The sequence below is a fragment of the Apis laboriosa genome, unplaced genomic scaffold, assembly GCF_014066325.1.
Source record: "Apis laboriosa isolate Shangri-la unplaced genomic scaffold, ASM1406632v1 scaffold16_cov148, whole genome shotgun sequence".
NCBI classification, from domain to species: domain Eukaryota; kingdom Metazoa; phylum Arthropoda; class Insecta; order Hymenoptera; family Apidae; genus Apis; species Apis laboriosa.
The window spans coordinates 4,624,492-4,646,173 of NW_025222129.1; the positions used below are offsets into that span (position 1 = coordinate 4,624,492).

Sequence of the window (21,682 nt, forward strand, 5' to 3'; positions counted from 1 at the left end):
GAGAGAGAGAGAGAGAGAGAGAGAGAGAGAGAGAGAGAGATCATCCCCTCCCTCTCACTGCGGCGAAACCGAATCATCCCCTCGGATGACGATATAAACTCGAGCAATTCCCCGAGTGCACGGGTTAAACGGGGGGAGGGAGGGAGGGAAGGGGGTGGGGGTACGATGATCGGTTTTTCGGTGAATTTTATTTGCGGAGGGACAGAATTTCGTCCCTCCCTGCCCCGCTTTTACCCGGGGAACGAATTTATTTCTGCCGCGTCGATACACGTGACACGACGGCGTGTTGTTCGACTCGGTTCCCCTGTATGTCGTTCGCCACCTGTAATTGCCGACCTATTGTATTGCCGGATAGCGCGTGTTCTTCTCGGTGCTTTCGCATCTCTCTTTCTTTCTCTCTTGGGATTTTGCTGATTTGAGTACGGTGATCTTTCCCTTCTAACGGGTTCCTTTTTTTATATTTTTCGTCTCGAGAGGGAGATTGTTCATTTAAAAAGAAAAAAAAAAAAAAAAGAAAGGTGTATTTAAATGGGAAGAATTAAAATAGGAATTTATAAGGTGGTGATTGTGATTCTCGAGATAATCGAGATATTTTATTCGCGATGAAAATATGTGACGAATGTGAAATGTAATCATGGAAAATTATATTTGAATTGTATCGATCAAAATTTAATTAATAATTCTGTATTAATATTCCATATTTAATTTTTTTTTTCCGTATTTATGTTTCTTTATATTACATTGGAATAATCGAGATATAGAAAAATTTAAAACAGGGATAAAATGTTTTAAAAGGTTTTCTAGTTTAGCCTCATTTTTTTATTATTATTATTATTATTATTATTTTTATTTTTCGGCATCAAGTTTTGTGCCTGTTTACTCTCCTTTCCCGTAGTATTACGCTATATCTCTGAAACTTGGCGAAACTTTTACAGTAAATCCAAAACTTTTTGCCCCATTTTTTCGCATTTTTTTCCCCTCCCCCCTTTTTATGCTCTTTAGCCACTCCACTCCCGTTACAAGATTTCCATGATTTATAACCGCTGCTTTCCGTCCGTGAATGAAAAAAAAAAAAAAAGAAAAAGAAGAGAGAAAGAGAAAAGAATAGGAAATGCCATTTGTCCGAGGAGCCGATGTACCATGTACTTATCGTTGGGCGTACACACTCCTCCATCTCTCGCGATTTTCTCATTCCACTAAATTTCGTCACTCGAGTTTTGTTTGCGTAAAAGATCCTCCTCCCTCGCTGTTGAAATTTCAACCGAGTTTAGCCTTTGGATTAAAAAGTTTAGCGTACAAGTTTCGCATAAACGAAACACCCGGCGGACTTTTCCATTCGATATATATATACACTCTTTCTCTCCCTCTCCGCATTATAAAAAAAATTTCCATCCAGATCCCTCCAAACCTCCCTCCTTCCTCTTAGGAAGAAGGAATTTTTTTAATGCTGCTCGACACGCTCTTGCCTCCAACCTTTTATCGTCTCTCGTTCGTGAATTGGAAGAAAAATCTCTCTCTCTCTCTCTTTCACTTTCCCTTCCCCTCTGTAAATTTCTAATTTCTAACGTTTATCGATCGAAATAAAATTCTAAAGTTCTTTCCCGATTATACAACTTCCTGCTCGCTATTTCAAAAATAATTTTTCAAACCGCACTTCTCCCCACTCTCCACATTTTAAACCAACACATTCGAAACGATCGTTATCCCCAAATAATCATATCCATTCCAAAATTAATAAACGTTGGTCTCGGGTCACGCATCCTATTTGTTTTTACATCATTTGCCGCCCGTTCCGTGACGTTAAAATTCAATCCAATCGATCGATCCGCCGTTGGCCAACATCCGTGCGACAACCGTTGCTTCGAGACTCAAATCCTCCCGAGAGGAGAGGAGAGGAGAGGGGGATTGGAGAAGTCGCGGGATTCGACTCGCGATTCGAGAAATTTTTCGAAAAAAAAAAAAAAAAAAAAAAGAAAGAAAAAGAAAAAAGAACGTTCGTGGTCGATCGAGTGCCCCACCGTCGAGAGGGAGTTTTCGATTTTCCGGTTACGTGCGGAAGATTTGTTAAAGTTAGATTAGTCGAGGAGGGGGAGGAGGGGCACCGCGTTCTCGCGCCATCGACTTTGTAGATTCACCTCGTTTCACCGAACTTTAAACAGCTTGTGTGTTACTGCTCGAGAGAAATTGATTGGAATAATAACTTTTCGGTCCGCGGCACGGGCGAAAAGTTTTCGAAACCTTTGCACGTATACTCCCTCCCCCCTGCCGCCGTTACAGGACATACCTTTATATATATATATATATATATATATATATATATATATATATATATAGAAGTTTTGCTGTAACAAAGTAAGTCTGGACGGGCTTCCCTTTATTCGGTTGGGAAAAAATATATAATTCGCCCCGAGGAGGAAGGACGTCGTGCAAATCGAAAATGGCGCGTGTAATTTCGGCCATTCCGGGGAGAGACGCGAAGATTTCGCTCGTTAACCGATCTGTTAAATCGTCCTTTGTGCCGACTATGTGTGCGCGCGTGTATTTCTTTGACGAGGTGTTATTAATTTTCTGTCGATGAAGGGGAAAAGACGGTTTCGAGTCGATTCGTACGGAAAAATTTAATTGGTTGAATGTGGTGGTGGTGGTGGTGGTGGTGGTACGGGGGGAGTTGACTAGCGCAACGCGACTTCGTTCGATTCAATTTCGATTCGAATTTTAAATGAAAGCGTAGGATTAAAAAATTAAGTAAAATGAAAAAAAAATTTGGGGTATAAATTTGTTACTGCAATTTCGAGAAGAAACTGAAAATCACAGTTAGGGTAGATTAGTTTGTTTATTATACAAATTGCATGCAGTGTGTAGAAGATGATAATTTTTTATATATAAAAAAAAAAAAAGAAAGAAAAAAAGAAAGAAAAAATGCAAAATCATTCGTAAAAATTATTAATTTAAAAGATATTTTCGCTCGAATTTCGAAATAAAACGAATAAAAGACAAAGTTGGTGTGCGTATTTCAAAAAGAGTTTACATTACTTCCAACTACCGTATCCCTGTGTATTTTCAATTATAAAATTCCATTCGAATGAAATTTTTATATCGTACGATGAAATCGTCATTTCGAAGTTTTTCCTCCCCCTTTGAACAATGACCAATGCCATCGAGCACCACGGAGGAAATTAAAAACAGAAGGAGGTCTGGGGGGAGGGAATAGGTGGACATCGAGTGCAGTTCAAACGTTATGATAAACCGAACAGATGACAAACGTCGGTTCCATGAATTATTCAGGGGGTGCAAAGTGTTTATATTTTAAAATGACGCGGCGACATTAATATTGCATAACGCGAAAGTGGCTTGATGCCCCAGAAAGTCGTTTCAGATTCGAAACTTTCCAACGGTGCACAAATATCAAATATCACTCGTTGCTCCCTAATATTTTTCGTATAAAGATATCCACGCCCCGGATACCGGTTTATACTCGAATATTCCATTTTCTTCGTTAATTATGGAATAAGAGATATCTTGGCTAGCTATAAATATCGTTTCCATTTTCTTATATATAAATCAATTGCAAGAAGAAAGATTAAAATATTACTCGTGGATTAAAAAATATTATTCGAGCTTCCGTCTTAAAATTAAAAAATCGAAATATCGATCTAGATCTCTCTGTAGACGGAGATCACGCGAATTTTACTTTTCGTCAATTCGTAGAATGTATCTCCTCGTACCAAATAATTTTTTCTATTTTTAACGTTTTTCTATGTGTAATTAAAAAAAATTTTAAACATTTGGAAAATTACCCGATCTTCTTAAGCTTGAAAATATATATATTCCAAGGTTAAAACGAAGATTCCTCGTTTCCCAGATACGGGAGGGCAGATAGTTGGTTTAATTTCCTTATACGCGAGAAAAATCGTTTCTCATCCGCAATTCGATTGTCATCCACGCCATTTGCAATCCCGAGGGCGCGAACTCTAGGGGTGCAGCCTTCTCTTTTTTTTTTTTCTTTTTTTTTTTTTCACTTGGTTTCCATTATTCTATTTATTCACCCGAACCGCCCATAACTTTTGTCGATGGTTTATCTCGACGACGACGACGTCAAGAGTTTATAGCTTCGTATCTCCGTTTTTTTCCCGCACCTGCATTCCTTTCGAAATGGTCTTCGCCCCTTCGTTTCGTTAACTCGTACGCGACCGATTTGTTGTTTTTCGATGTCGTGCGATGCATGAATAAATAAAAAAAAAAATATATATAAAAAAAGGGAGAAAGATACGCGTGAAAAATAAAATATAACGAAAACGTCTTACGTTTTCGATCTGCTATAAATTTGTCACGAGTAAAATATTCGAGATCGGCCGATAAAAATTCCTAGTCGATTATCAAGTTCGGTATATTCGATAAATTTCTTACTTACGTTACTTTTCTGGTATTAATTTCGAACGACGTATAATCGATACGTTTACTCATTTGACAATTTCTGCTTCTTGTCCATTTGTCTTAGTAGATTGAATTTACGTCTTGTATTTTGAGCGTGATCCTTCTTGCTATGATCGAGCTTTTTTCTTGTGAAAAATTCTGAATTTTTAACCAATTTAGAATTGATTGGAAAATAAGAGGTTTTATTAAGGATGTCAGGATGATAAGTATAAAAAAGATTGAAAATCACTGTCCAAGCCAGTCTATTAATTTCAATAATGCAGCTTAAATATCATCGGACAAAAATTGATTCTACGATATTTTTCTTCTAAAATGAGCATACCACAAAATCTCAAGTTTGTTTTCAATCGTTAACCTATTCCGCAGAGTCCAAAAATATTGAAAAAGTCAGATTATTATTAAATTCTTCTTCTCTAAGATTCATCTAAATAAATACTATGATCAACATTCTCAGAAACTAATTCTAAATCTAATAAAACAATTGATGGAGAAGATTCGACCACTACTAGATATAGCTATTGTAATATTAGAAATCTGATTACAAGCGTGTTGGACGATATTTTATATCGAAATTTATAATTAATAATTAATTTTTTTCAATTTTCACCGGAAGCATCGAAGATCGAAAACACTTCCAGTCAGAGGAGAGGTGGAATTATTTATGTCGCGCCGGTTTCTCTGTCGAAGAGCCGAGTTTGCCGCTTAACTTGAGCACGAATCAAGAATAATGATTGGCCGCGTTTAAATATTCCCCGCATTTAAATTCAAGCGGAAACGAATGGTAACCGGGATTCGCGTGAACGAGACAGGTACGGTAGACCCCTTTTGAAAATCTTTCCACGTACACACGCCCGGCCAGAACGGCATTTGGCAAGCAAATGGTTTTTTATCCCTTTGTAACTTTTACCCCTTGTTCCAGAACCAGGTTCTAATGGCGAATTTAAGTTTAAGCAGTTTGAGCACCTCTTCCTACTTTGTTCAGTTTTCGCGAAAGATGTATCGAGTTATCGATTGGGACGACGTATATGTATTTGTTGGAAAAGATTCGAATTATTTCCTTGAATAAATCTTCTTGAATGATCTTTGCGAAAATAATAAACGCGATATTACATTTCAACAACTATCACATCTAATTATCCTTTCTTAATAATCGCAAAGATTATTCGTATTAATTTACATTTCCAAGTAATTCAAAATTTATTCAACGATTATCCTTTTTTCTTCTAGACGAGGATATCATAAATTTCCGATTTAAAGTCAATACGATTTTACGTTCAATTCAATGTTGAATCGAATTTGAAGCAAAGTTAAACACTTTTTCCTCGACACGTTTCGATTCTAAAGCGATTAATAATAATCGTTGGACGTCACCTCGCCTCCAGAAATCCGTCGAATTCCATACAACGCCTCCCCCTCCACCCTTTGCCACCCGCTCGATATTTCCGCGAATGTATCGAAGGTCGTCACCCCCGAAGAATCGAAGCCAGGACGCGTGTGTGCGTGGATAGGAACGCACGTGCGTAAATTCACGGATCCACAGCCGTGCACCGGCTGCCCTGGAATGCGGGAGTAGGGTACAAATTGCGGCCATTACTCTCGCCGCGCGAGGCACCGGCCACCCCTCCTCCCCCTCGCGGAGAACGCGAGACTATTGTGTATGAAATGATTATGGCTGGTGTGTGGTATGAGGTCGCGAGGCCGCGTGCAACACCCGTTCGTCACTTAGATTGGCCCGTTGGCAGTTACAAAATGTGCCAGTCGCCCCCCTCCCCCGTGGAACTGCGATTATATCCGCGTCAACGTGTGGATGCTCGCCCCGTTTTCGCGAGGGAAGTCGTATCTCGAAGGCGCGATGTGATTGGGATGATCGATCACAACAATCGCGCGTGCATTTGTATGTTTGCTTCCTCGAAATTTCAAGATACGTGTGTAAAAAGGGTCTTATTGTTTTTATTGTTGACTTTGTTGTTTGTAGTTATAAAACGTAGCTTATTGATCTTTGCGTGCACGATTCAGGCGCGATGGTCAGTTTATTTGGAAGTAATTTATATTTATAATTATATTTCGTTATGATTATATTTTATAAAATATAAGCTTACAAACGAATATTATTGTCGTCACTCTTTAATTTGTTTGCAGGTTGATAAGAAATATTGCAAAGAAGGGGGAAAAAATACATGTAATCTATATAAATTAATTCGTGATATTAAGCATAAATACGTTATAAAGTTTTTCAACTTTGGAAAAAGAAAAAAGAATTTTTAAAATTTTTCTTTGAACGGATAAAACAAAAATCTAGAAATCTGCGCAACGAAGAATTTAAATCAATTAAAATTCGCTCGTTTAAAAATATCGATATACGTATATGGTACGTATACCTGTATCATTGTTAATAATACTTTGTCCCGGTTGCAACGCGTAATCCGATTAACAATATTCTCTTTGAATTTGAAAAAAAAAAAAACGGAGTAGGTAATTTTACAACGATGGAAAGCGTAACGAAACGACACTCGTCCCCTCCCCCCATGTGTTTGTACGGATAAAAATTTACTTTGAAGAGCGGGAAGAAACGACAAGCGGGGGGAAAAAAGAGACAGAGAGAAAGAGGGAGAGAACTAACGGGAGGAAGATAAAGGATAAAGCAATCCAACAGTTCCGAAACGCACATTTTTTTTTATTTTTTCCTCTCCGTTACGTTAAAAACGGAGTGGAGTAATTTCTGTTGTGTATCGCAGTTAACGTTTCGTTATTAAATTACTTTTCAACTCTTGAAAAAAATATACAATCCATTTGATCAGATTTTGGAACGTTTTAGAGAGAGAGAGAGAGAGAAAGGAAAGAATACGCAGCGCGATAACAGTGAATATATTCCATTGAATAAGGGCCCGCGGGGGATGTGGCTTTCATCAGTTTTAAATACGCCGTTTAAAAGCGCAGAAATCCTTTAATTCTTTCGCTCGGTTGACTCGGTTGATGCCGGTTAAAGCTCGTGTCCAAACCCGCCCAACCCGAAAGACATCGAGAAAAAAAGGTTTTTTACGACTACAAAATTCAATGGGAATAATCCCAACATCAAAGAAAACCCAATCACGTGTTTTGTTCGCGAAAATTTCCTTAGGTCGCGCTGCAGCGGCAACAGCAGCGGCAACAGCAGGTGCTCATAACACTTGCCCCGTTAATTATAAGCGAGACTAAAATACATTTTGCAGTCGATGAGAGAGAGAGAGAGAAAGAGAGAGAGGCGGAGGGCGCGGCTCAAGGGAACTTCCCCTCCTCCTCTTGCACCCCTCCACGGTCAAATTTACTCCCTTTCAACATTTTCCACGGCGAGGCCACGGATGAATTAGCGAGGTAAACTTTGCCTGTAGCGTCGAAGTGGTCGTGCTTTTCCACGTTAGACCGGTTAAGAGGGTAAGAACCGCCCTTTAGCCGCAGCATTCAGTCAACTACCACCACCACCATCGCCACCTCTTCCCTCTCCAGGCTTCTTTCGCATCTCTCCCTTTTCTCTCTCCTCTTCTTTTCTCTTTCTGCCCTCCCTCCTCTTTTCTTTTAACTTGTTCCACCACTTTGAGCTGGAACAAATCTTCGACTGCAAAGGGAACGAGGGGGGAACATTTATCCGGCTAATTAAAATCGTTGGGTACGATCGTGGAAAAATTTGGAGAATGGGAGGTTGAAGTGATTAGATTAGATTTTTCTTTCCCTTTTTTTTTTTTTTTTTTAATAGGATAATATCTAAAGATTTTAGAGATTAATTCTGGAATTCCTTTTTGAAATCCATCTCTTGGTTCTCCTCTTCCTCCCTTTCTTTTTCAAACCTCTTCAAAAACAAATTTCCGATCGAAGATACGAAGTTTCTTGGAATATTATCCATCCAATTAAAATCATTCGAAACGATCTTATTAAGATATTGGAAAATGAAATTCGCATATTAAAAGAGTCGCAAGAGTGAAAATTGATATTTATCCCGTGAGAGAAAAATCTATAATTAATAAATTAATAAACTAAAACAGAATGTTTAAAAAAATTTTACTTTCTCTCTCTCTTTCTCTCTCTCTCTTAAAACGGGAAGTAGGAAATACGAAATGGAATATTATCCACTTAATTAAAATCGTTCGAAACGATCCTGGTAAGATGTTGGAGAAACATTCGGAAAATCTGGCGAAAATGGAATCTGCATATTCAAAGGTTAGGTACACGAGAATCGTGCGGTCGGTTGTTCATGGTGTACTCGGGGAGAAACGATGTCTGTCTCGGATGTAGATGGTTATGATTATTCGTACAAGTCATGGCGGGATTAATTAACGGGGAAGAGGGTTCGCGTGTACCTCGTTCCGACAGGTTTTTCTGTCGTGGAAATTAGGAAGATTCGGCGTCGCGGTTCACTAACCCCGCTAACCCCGTAATTCGAACAGGATTTCACGCTTAGACAGTGGATGGAAATAATCAATCGAGCACGAATTTTCAATTTTTCCATCCTCCGTAATTTCCCTCCGTAATTATCGTCTAATCAAAGCCTCGTCAAAAAAAAGATTATTTTCTCGAATTTTATTTATAAGAAGTAGACGTAACGCGAAGGATCGGAATTTAAATTTCGGGGAAGCGTTTGATAAAGTCAAAAATTCAACGATTCCAAAATTTTCCATAAACAGTTGGAAACAGTTCCTAATTTCCCTTTCTCCGTAATTTTTCTTTATAATTATCGTCTAATCAAAGCGAAAAAAAAGATTATTTTCTCGAATTTTATTTATAAGAAATAGACGTAACGCGAAGGATCGGAATTTAAATTTCGGGGAAGCGTTTGATAAAGTCAAAAATTCAACGATTCCAAAATTTTCCATGAACAGTTGAAAACAGTTCCTAATTTCCCTTTCTCCGTAATTTTCCTCCGTAATTATCGTCTAATCAAAGCGAAATAAAGATTATTTTCTCGAGTTTTCAATTTTATTTATAAGAAGTAGACGTAACGCGAAGGATCGGAATTTAAATTTCGGGGAAGCGTTTGATAAAGTAAAAAATTCAACGATTCCAAAATTTTCCATAAACAGTTGGAAACAGTTCCTAATTTCTCTTTCTCGTTATCGTTTAACGAGTAATCACGGCCATTTCCGGCTTCCCAACTACAACGTTTCCACGCGCCACCCTTTATACCCTCCGTTTTCATCGACATGTTCCTCAGAATCTCTTTGTTTAACCAGTTTAATAGAAGGAAAGAAAGAGAGAGAGAGAGAGAGAGAGAGAGAGAGAGAGAGAGAGAGAAAAGGAGTGGAAAGGAACACTTATTTAACGGGTCGCCTTTATGCGAGGGTGCAGCGCGAGAGACGAGTTGAGACGAGGGGATGGTTTCATCCGCGCAGACGGATTGACCAACGAATTCAGGGAAGCACGATGCATATAAAAGGACTTCAGTTCAGTTGAAATGGCTAGAAATGTAGCTACCGGTTCAATACAGTTCGTTTGAATGCTCCTCCGCTTTCAGTGGCCCTTACCACGCAGTTACAACCCTCCTCTCCTTTCTTCCAACTTTTCTCTGCCTTTCTTTTCCCTCCCTCCCTCTCTCTCTCTCTCTCTCTCTTTTTTCCTTTGCCTCCTTCCTTTTTCTTTCCATCCCTCTTCAACTGATCGCGAGACGATGAGTTTTCGAGGAGAGAAATGGAGAGACGGATAGACAAGGGAAAGTAAAGAGCCGTGGAATTTGGAAAGAATTAAACTGCGTTCCACGAATGAATGCAGAGAGTCGGTTAAAAGGGGGTGAGAAGTGTTTTTGTTGCATACCTCCCCTCGAAAACATTCTGATGAAACGATCTTTGATGTTGTATGAATCCTTTCGATACTTGAATGGATCAAAAAGATAAGCAATACCGTTTTAATAGTTTTTAATAAAAATTGGATCTTCGTCATTTTCGTCGCAGAAAAAAAAAATTTACAAAAATTGAACAAAATCTCGCTCGATATATTAATCAATATCCTCGTTGGATTTTATTTATTACTATATACATTTTCTTCGCAATAATTAAAAGAAGCAGACGTTAATTAAACGAAGAAACGGCGGCGAAGATTTGCCGGACACGCGATAGATCGTCCCTGTGTAGCAGCGAGGGAACGTTGTGCGGAAGCGAAACCTTGGCCGGAAGTCGTAGCTGTTGCGGAAACGACGTTTTTGACGTTTGCGGGTAACATCGGTGCGGTCTTGGTTGGAGAATGACTTGGCGGCTATCATCATCGTGCAAACTGACATGAATTTGCGAGAATACGACGGAGACAGGACACCCTGCTTTAACCAGGCCTGGTAATTAAAATCAAACATGCGAGTTTCGGAACGGAACGAGTTATTTCTGAACATTGAATTATTCGAAACAATTGATTCGCTCGATCGTTTCCAACAATATCGTGATATTATTTTATTTCAAATAATATTTTTAAAGAGAATTTCATTTCTTTTTTTTTTTTTTTTTTAATTTTCAAATTGCTCTACGAATTTACCTATATTTATCCTTATTTTCCTTACTCAAGCTTCGTTTCCTTATTTCCATTCTCCAATCCCCCACTGAACAATTTTAAATCGATACCACGAAACGAAAGTACAATGATTAATAATCATACGTGACTAAGAATTAACCCCCATAATTTTCAACAGGCGAATGAAAACAAAAATCGGCTTGAAAAACACACCCGACCCCGGTTAATCGCATCCTCGATAGGCGTAAAAAGTTTTGCCGCGCCAATTTCCACTGACAAGTTGGGGGGGCAAGAGGGGAGGGGCAACACGCGCTAGTTGTAAATCCACGTTTTTAACGTCCGGTTATCACGAAACACGAGAGGGTTAGTTCTTCTTTGTTCCCAGCGCGAAAGATCGAAACAACTTGCAACAACCATCGTTATACAAATATATAATGAGGCGCAATTAAAGGGGGGGAGGAAAGGTCTCCACCCGATGGAAAGAGTGTTAAAAGAGGGCAGGGGGGATACTATCGTGCCAGGATTAGGGTTAGATATATCGTGGTGCGTGTTTGACGAGCTGATCGGGGAGGAGGAGGAGGAGGAGGAGGAGGAGGAGGAGGAAGCTTGGACTGGCTGGTACGAAACTTTGTTGAAAACGAGAGGGTGGTTTCCGCGTGGAGGAACGTATATATATATATAGAGAGAGAGAGAGAGAGAGAGTTGTATAAATTTCGTTGTGAAGTCTCTTGGCTCGAAAATGGTTATAATATATGCGGGAAGAAAATAATATCGCGTTGAACGGTGTATAAATTGACGATAATTGATACTTGAAATGTAAATATAAATATAACGATGTTGAGAGATGTGCGTTTCAAATCGATGAATTATTTTGTTTATAGAACGTTGTCTTAGAAACGAATTAAGTAAATTTTTCTTTCTTCTTTTTTGGTTTGTTTGTGGAGAAATAAGTAATATCTGGGTGAAGGGAAGGGAATCTGTTATTGTTCTGTTAATAGGAGGTTGGGTGATGTTTTTATAACAGTAGTTGATCGCAATTGATCGTAGGACATGCAGTTCGAATATTTCAATAAACAATTACACGAATTATTTTTCTACATCAAACACGATGGTTATAAAATATAAATATTTGCATCGCGCGAAGGATTTTTATTAATACGGAATACAAAATTTCTCGTGTTTTTTTTTTTTTTTTTTTTTTTTTTTTTTGTTTGAAACGTTTCGTCGTAAAATATGTCGTGTGCATTTATTTCGAAAAATAGTATTAAAATATCGAAAGCGATAAACGATGAAGATTAAACGTGTGTAATACTACATAATAAACGAATGATAAATATTAAACGTTCAAATGGTATATAGGCTCTGCTTGCTCGGTATTAAGGGTTTTTGTGGAATGTTTGTTTAATAAAATGACGCTGTAGGATTATTACCAATTATCCGTCGCTTTTGATCCTCCGTGAAAATTTATTATTTATCGAGGCGCAACGTGAATTCCGCGTTGCATAATAATTTCGCGGCGTGGAGGATGACGGAAATAATCAAGGAAAAAAAGGATATATAAATGGATAAACAATCATTTATTTTCAGCGATACGATCACGCGAAAGAGAAACGAGGATGAGGATGAGGATGATTTTTGCCCTTAATTTGCTTGAATTACGCCACCCCTCTCGCTACACTTGCAACCCTCAAAGCAGAGCAAGCATTAATGGTTCCCTCCCACTTCACTTTCATTTTTCTTCCTGCTCTTTCACCTTGTAATGAACGTAAGCGGCTTATAACACGGCCCGTTTGTCTTTATGAAAATGTGACCATTACCATTTACCGTTGCGTATTTTCATTCTAAGATCTCTTTCTCTCTTCGTAAATTTGCTTGTCAATCGAAGCAACAGGTCTTTTCAAAATAACAGAAGTGTCTCTTCTCTTCTGTTCGAAATAAAATCCTTCGTCTTCGTCTTAATTTAAACTTTTTGATAGAAATTCCTATTCAAATAATTTGTGCGAATTATTTCTTCAATGTGATGACTCTTGCAACAGATTTTCTTCTTTTTAATTTTTTTCTTCGTCGAATGTTCCCTCCTCTGTTAAATTTTCTTTTAACCAATTTTTCCCCCCTCTTTCCTCTTGAGTCAAAATGTTTTTCTGTTGGAAATCCTTACGTTATATTGGTTAATTTTAATACAAATTTCCATCCCTACTTCCATTTCGAAACCCTTCGATTTCGACTCCTTCCAATTTTCTATCGATAACGTTCTCACTCGAGTTAATTTCACGACACGAGCATTTCGAAATTTCCTCGTCTATAATTAAATTATACATTTTTCATCGCGTCCCCCAAAGTTTTCCAATCAAACAAAGATGATCTTTTTGAAAACTCGGCCAAGATGGAAGTCGCGAGGAGGAATATTTATAGGGAGAAAGTTCGCTCGCCTCCTCCTCCATATATATTAGAATTCTTGGCATATTTTTCGAATAAATGCCTTGCTCGTGTGTACCTCCCCGTAAGTAAAAATTGAATTACCATGTATAACCACCTTGTATATATATATAGGCCAAGGACAAAGTTCAATTTTCACCGAGCTTCGCGAGAAACGTATTCCATCCTGGATGGAAGTTGGATCAATTTCCTCGTTAAATCTTCCACTCCCAACACGCTCTTCAACTTTACCATCTCGTTGCCCGCCCCTCTAACGTCTGTCGCATAATATGCCTCCCTCTCTGGATACAGTTTCTAATTTTGCGGCAGCGAGTAACTACGCGGATCGTGTGAATGAAAGAATCGATTCGAAACTGCTTTCGAAATGCTTCGAAATTTATTATCCTAAATTGTCAGTCATTGGATTAAAAAAAATGTTTCTAGTAAGCCTTGCCTTGATGATGAAGGTGTAATAGCTCATTTCACGATGAATTCGTCGATATAAATATCGATGGTGTTCCATTTAAAATTTGTTTAGTGGATTTGTTCGTGGAAATTTTGCGTTTATCGCGCGGCAAAATTTTATTCCTACAAATTTTCCATCGATTTAAAATTCAAGAATTGGAACAAGATAGGAAAATAAGACGAATTAAAATTATCACCAAAATTATCATCGGGTCATTTTTTTCGACCAATCGTGTTTCGTTAAAAAAAAAAAGAAAATTGTAAAATTGATTCGTCGCAAGTTCGACGACGCGTGAAATTTCCCCGATAAAAACGTGTAAAAATTGCCCGAAATTCGGTGTGTCGATGATGATTACTCTGCTCGGAAACGGGGAACAATTAGCAGCGCAAAATTAATTTCATCCCTCATTTTCGAAAAATATCCTCATCCCCGGCCGCTTCCATTCTTCGGCCAACGTCCAACGATAAAACTGGATGTGGTGTAATGCAACAAATCGCGACGTTCGTCATGCTGTCCGCTACGTGACGAGAATGAGAATTCGGGGTGAAAATAACTGACAGCAGCCCGACCGATATGGCCGGATAAAATTGCACCGCAAATTGCCGAGTTGTTTCGAGTAGATAATCCGGTAATTGGAATGTTGCCAATTAATGCAACGTTCGCGGGCGGCCGTGAAATGACGATTCGCGCGACGTGGGCGTGACAAGTCGAACTTTAACGGCGTAAGAGCGATACAGGTGGCTCGCGGGCGGATAGATTTCACGCTTGAAATTCTGATTGGCTTTTCCCGTTACTTTTCCAAATTGTATCAAAAATATGATTTTTCAAATTGTTCGAAAAAAAATATCGATTTGTTAAAACGTGTGTTGTCTTCGACGACATTGTTGACGATATTGTTCTTTGAGGCGAAACGAGTGAAACAATGTAAAATAAAATCTATTTCTTCGGGGAAATTCAATAAATAAATAAATAATTTGGTGTAAATAAAATTTATAACAATTCAAAGTTATAATCGAGGTGTGATTCGATCGTGATAATTCGTTTATTTTATCGTGCTCAATGCCGTTGTTTCGGCGAGAACAGCCGTGTCTGGCCAGGACACGGATCCTTTAAATATCAACCTTAAACCGTCACTCGATCCCCCAATTACATACATCGGGGCGCCCATTCATCGCCGTTGGTTAAAGCGCGACTCAGACCCGTTCCGCCGCTTTGAATCGCTTTTCCAAGTATTAATTAGCGAAATTCTAATTAACGTATTAACACCGCGGAACAACTTATCAACATCGTATCGCGTTATACCCCTTTCGCTCCGACGGCAACCCCCCTCCTAGTTATACGTATATCCGCCCCGAATTTCTCATCCGATCCGAAATCTCTTTGGCGGCCACTCTCTCTCTATACGAAACGAGCACAGGGAGGAGGTATTATCTGTCGTTTATGAAATTTTATAATATACGAAAAAACTGATTATTTCATTATTTATCATAGTTTTTTTTTTAAAAATACTATAACGATATAATGTATATTTAATTTTAATTAACTTTTAGGATAAGTAGAATCCTTACTAATATTAAAAATAACTCCAAAAATTAAATTGAATGAAATTTATGATAACTCCAAAACTTAGAATTCTACTGTTCTATTGTTTAAAAATTTTACCAAAAAAAATCAGAAATTGAATAGAATCAAAAGGGATTAATAACCGGATCTAATAAGAGGATATTATTTCTAAGTTCTCCTCGGTTAATCCTCCATTGTCTCTCACCTTAAATATACGTATATATATACACACACGTACACGTAAGCGCAGCAACAAGCCTCGGTCACTGGGTGTCGTCGTCTGTGGACCGTTGTCGTTTCATGGCCGTGCATAACCGTAACGGGACAAACGTCACCGACAATGGTCGTTTTATTAGAAAGTTGGGAGGCAGGGAAGCGGCTGATCATTATGCAGCTCACGTTGTCATATTCCATTACCGTGGCTGCCGGTTACAGATGCAGCCGCCGCGGTTAGTTCGAAGAACAATTCGCAACGCGATATAGGGAGCAGCATCACCCTTCAACCGTGCTTGCAGATGACATCGATACTCGACTTCCGCGTACCCTCGTTTGTAGCCAGCCCTCCCCCACCGCCTAGGAGGAAACTTTCCACGATTTCGAATCGAATGACTGGGAGGAAGGATGATACGCGTTACACGAACGGTGCGTCTGTGTTGATTTCGGGACGGTTGCTTGGTTTGCAGATCTGTGCTATCCGATTTTAAATGTTCTAATTTAAGGGTGAGATTGCTTTTTTGATTTTTGTTATTATTATTTTTTGAATCGTGATCGTGATGGATTTTGAGCAAGAAAAGTGGTGTGATTTTAGGTTTTTATCTTTGATATTATCGATTCCATAATGATAGGATGGTGAAAGAAATTTTAGGACGATGAGTTTGATTTATAAGCAAAATTATAGTATTTAAAGGTGGAAGAGAAAGAGGAAGTTGTGGATATTTCTTAAATTTATTTTGAATAAGTCGAGAATTCATATTTAACGTGTTTTATTCTCAATGAAATAATTGTCAAATATTTGATTATAAATTTAAACTCGTGAAACTCGAAATGAAATTTCCCTCGTCTGATATTAATTTTACATCTATCAATCATTGTCGTCGACATTTATTATGCAATGATAATCAATTTAAGAGTCAAGGATCAAAATTCAAAGTTGCATAGAGATTCCTAATAAATTCTCTTCTGAAGTTAAGAAGAGAAGGTTAAATCTTAATTTCTCGCAGTCTAAATATACGTACGACAAATTACAAATAAATCAAAGCTTGGCCCGAAAGAATCGTAAAATATTCGTCTCATCTCCGCGAGAAAATATTAATTCGATCCGTTCAGCTTCGTTATCAATGCTCGAGTAACTTTCATTCCACTTGTCTATTCCATCGTCCGCCTTTTTTCGTATCCGTTTCGTATCCCATTTATCTGATAATCGTGAGAACGCCTCGTTCCATTCGTCCAATTATGAACTCTGTCTTGCTTGTCTGGCCACGATTTAATTAATCCACTACTGCCTCCCCCGTAACTATCTTATTCCACTTGTCTCTCCAAGCCTGGCTCACTCTACTTGCTTGCCCATAACTATCTTCTCACTCGTTCTCCAACCAACATTGATTCTCTCTCTCTCTCTCTCTCTCTCTCTCTCTCTGTTCCTCCGTATCTCGATCAATTTCCAAAAATTTCGAAAAATTACAAACAAAGGATCGACCCTCGAAACGCTCTTTTACAGAAAAAATTATTCCACCCCCGCCGTGAATAGAGGATTGCAGGCAAAAAAAAAAAAAAAAAAAAAAAAAAAANNAAAAAAAAAAAAAAAAAAAAAAAAAAAAATGGAGTCAGGACCAACTTGGACTATTATTCGTCGAAATAAATTTTATATTCGGCGAGTTAAAGAGAGATAAAGTGGCTAGCCGGGATATAATTTCATTCGCGATGAAAACGGCCATTCATACCGGCCGGCAAGAGTTTTGAATATTCGCCTCGGTTGAATGACATTTTTATGCATATCGCGGATTCCATTCCGGTCGAGGGTTGGGGGGAGGGGGTGGAAAGTCAACTGGAAGCGGAGGAGATTCCCCCGGATTCGGGAATAGGATACAGCTGGATATTTAACCAGGATTATGGCAGCTCGTTTGGTAAAACATTCGTGAAAGTTAAGCGCTTTTCTCCTCTCTCTCTTCTCTGTTTTAGGTAACACCGGGGTCGGTGAGATAATTCTTATCGGGTGCTGTCCTCCCTGCTTTAGAACGCTGCTAAAACGTTCTAACAATTCTAATTTTTTTCGGGCTCGATACGATTTACTTGTTTAAATGGTTGTTGGAGAAGAAGAAAAAGGAAAAGAAAAAAGATGGATCGAGATTTATTTTTATCGGTTAAATTTTTTAAATTTAAAAAAATAGAATTGATGTTTTAATTATCGGGAAAGATTAGATTTATTAATATTCGGGGTATTTTTATAAGAAATTTTAAAATAAAACTGTTTTCTAACAGCGCGATAAATAAAGGAGATTTTAATTCTGAATCGAAGAAATGTCAAAGAACTTGAGATCCGGTAATATATATTAAAATTAAATAGTTTGGAACGAAGATTGGAACGATCGAAATAGGTCGCGATTCATATTCATATATATATATATAAGATAAAGAAAAAAGGGGGAAGAAAAAGAAGAAATGGTAAAATGTTTTACGTTCTATAATAAAAGTTCTATAAATGGAATAGCGTACGTAAGATATAAGTTTGCAGATTGTCGAGATATTGGTTTATTCCCGTTTAATCACTGTAATATCTTTATATAGTATATTATTATATACGGTTATTACGTTATTCCACATAGAACGTGTGTCAACTAATATTAACGTGTTCATTTACATTAATTCCGCATCAACTGCTAACGAATATTCTGATTTAATACACATTTGTGCATAGTATTTGCAACGTTCGGGCATTGTGTGCAGTCGGTAAACAACGGGCACAAGTAAATACATGCTACCGTAGAGATTAGTTTACGACCACCCAGAAAACAGAAATTATTCAAACATTAATATTCCACGGTTGAAACGTCTATGAATGGATTACTTCGATAACTTTGTTACCGATAATTCTTTTGAAAAATTCATCTTCGAATATTGATCTCGTCGAAAGATTCATTTATTCTTTTCTATTTTTCTTTTTTAATAAATCTAACGTCTTGCGAGGAATAGAGATAGATTTATCCGAAGTGGTAAATTCCAAATTCTTTTTTTTTTTTTTTTTTGGAATTTTTTATTATATCCATTGAATATCCAATTTCATTTACAATGAAATTTTTAACACAGTTTTTCGTTTCGATCAAGTTATATTTTTCCTGGATTATACGAAGGATCTCTTCTCATATAAACGAGCAAATCATTTGGAAGAACCGGTGTACAAACAATTTCCTCATCTTATGTACAAGTAGCCATCATAATAAAGCTGACTTTTAGCTACGATGGGTTGTATGCACACTCTCGTCGCTCTGTCTGCTGCATGCACTGTATGTGTTTGGCTAGGTTACACAAAGGATGGGTCTTGTGTCGCGTTTCGTACTGGCTACACACACCCATCGGAATCATCAGCTGGCTTGTCCGGTATCGCGTCTAAGATTATATTTGTTCTACCTGTCAAGGGAATCATCATTTACGATGACAAACAAGTGATTATATAATATTAAATTAATTTTGAACTACGTTCTCTTATCGAAAATAAAAAAAAAAAAAAATTAATCTCGAAAGGAAGAATATTCAACGAACAAAGCAAGTTTTTAGAAGGATTGACAATCAAGCGACAACGTTCGATAGATCAATCGAGCGATATTAATTTTAAGACGGATTAAGATTCTCTCGATAATTTCCTTGATCATCGATTTCCCGCGAAATTAATTCGCACGATAAGCCTCTCCCTTCCTTATCGAACGTCGATAAAAACACGAAGGCCAAAGCCTTCATTCACCGCGACCGTGAAGAATAAAATCCTCTCTCCTCTCCGTCTATCTCCCTTTTTTTCATTTTCTCTCCCTCTCCCCCATCAAAAGAAGAATGGATAATTCGCTGACACAACGGCTCAACTGCTGTACTGATCACTCGAACGCGCATCCATTATCCACCTTGGCACAGTGCAGAACCACCACGATACAGAAACGGGCGCCGCAAAGGGATGAAATTAATAACTGTTTGCGGACAAGTTAAGCCCCTTTGCCGCCGTCCGCTTTATTAATTTGAGCCGGCTATTAAGCCAAGAGACAGATTTCTATCGCGATCCCCGCTCTAACCACTATCACCACCACCACCACCACCACTCACCCCCTTCTCTTTTTAACGATAAATGGCGCACAACGGTATTTAACCCGTTGGTTATTTAAGTCGTTGATACGCGTTCTTAGACAAAGGGGAATTAAACTTTACGAGATTTTTCCATTTCCTTTGTTCGTTTAATCCATCCCTTCTTTCCTTTTTTGTTGCAGACGTTAACATGGTGGCCGAGCCGAAACCCCATCAAACTGGCCGCAAGCGACAGAACGTGACCAAGACTGGCAACGATTGGTGAGTAAATGTACATCATTTTTATCGTTAAAGCTCGAAAATTCGATGAAAGAACCCAGAAAACGGAGGGAGATGAAAGTTTTAAAATTGTGATATAGAGTCCAGTCGATCCAATGATGAAAAATCTCATACAGTCGCATACATATATATATATATATAAGACTTGGCATCCGGCCTAAGCCTCGAGATCGTATCTCGGACGAGGAGGTTGGTCCGCGCGAGTCGCGCATAAATCTTGTCGCGTCGAGAAGTCGAAAGAGTCAGGTTTGATCCTTAGGTCGTGGCTCGAGCCGCGGAGGGGGGGATCGCCTTAAGAACGGCGGCAAACAAATGTTGAATGCTAACGTGACGAGAGGGTTGTTTTACGGGAGATACGTGACCGTGAAATCGGGAGGACTTCCTCCTCCCTCAGAAACGAAATACGATTATAATCGCCAGGCTAATCCCAACACTCGCGATTGTTTGCCATTTAAATTGATTAAATTGGATGTTGGATTTTGGGAGAGAGAGAGAGAGAGAGAGAAAGGGAGGGAGGGAAGAAGGGAGGGAGATCCTTTTCTGACCGATTGTTGAATTTTAGTGAAATTTGGAAATTGGATCTGGAAATTATTTGAGATAATAATACTAGTAGAAAGGAGAATCCGTTAATTAATGTATTTAGGATTCGTTATTAAAGGATGAACGAATTAGATATTTTGTTTGAAATATATATGTACGATGAAGTTGCGGTAGAAATCTCGTCTGATCGCAGCTGTTTCGTTCTACTTGTGTATTTTATTCTTGCGCGGTATAATTATCTCCTTCTACTTGTTCGACTGTTGAATTGTTTTACTTGTCTAGCCATTCCATCCTTGATTATTTATCTTTTATCTACTGATTCTATTTTAGGAATGATCGTCGATTTTTAAGTGGAGAGAGGCTATAAAAAAATTATGAGTCATAAGTCTCTCGATTGAAAGATGTATTTCCATTTAAATTAAATTTTTATTCGAATTTTATATAAATATATATATTTGTATGTATAAGGCTATTTTCTATTCTCCATTTATTCCTTATTTATATATTTCTTCTTTTCATCATTTCTTCATTTCACTGATAAATCCTTTAAAAGCTTGAAAAAAATATCGTTTTTGAAAATTAAAATATCAATAATAATTCCATCTCGTCAATCTATTTCCAAATTATATCTATTTCCAAGATATCTATTGGATACAGATATCACTTTCTCTTCCATTCTTCCATTCACCAAAACAGATTTTCCTTCTCCCTCCACCGTCATTGTCCCCCTGCTAAAAGGTAGAATTCCGCAGGTTTCCGCAAACCGAGACGACGTCTCGTGGTATCGCGTTTCATCTGGTTTCACGATCTCCCCCGTCCAAAGAAAACGAGCCGTGCAAACTCTGCCCAACTGGTTAAAGTCCGAGCGGACACCGATTGTTTGGACCCATCGAAACTTTATGCGGACACTAGTGGTGGCATTTTACCAGGGAGAGGTCTGTTCCCCTCCCCCCCCCCTGTCCTGCCTCCCCCCTCCCTCCCCCGCCTATTCCCCCGGCAGATAGCCCCGCTATAATATAAAACAGCAGTAAACCGTGATTGTTAAAATTTAACGATCCGCCCGTTTTTCGCCGTAATATTTCTCCGCGGGCAGAAACGAATTTTCTCGCGTGACGTTTAAAATTTGTCGAAACATGCGGTACAATGCGAAATTTCGCGACCACCGAGTCCGATTCGTGCATCGGTTGTTGCTATTTTTTTTTTCTTTTTTCTTTTATTTTTTCCTTTTTTTTTTTTTTG

General features: G+C 38.3%; 1 protein-coding gene across 9 annotated transcripts in view; it reads left to right on the plus strand.

Moving 5' to 3' along the window:
- LOC122711218 overlaps window positions 1-21,682 on the plus strand; it is a 341,055-nt gene that overhangs the window by 257,338 nt on the left and 62,035 nt on the right. For all 9 annotated transcript variants that reach the window (XM_043929778.1, XM_043929779.1, XM_043929776.1 and 6 more), the window contains one exon: window positions 19,807-19,885. In XM_043929778.1, coding sequence (XP_043785713.1) covers window positions 19,807-19,885 — 79 coding nt within the window. The remainder of the gene's footprint in view (window positions 1-19,806; window positions 19,886-21,682) is intronic.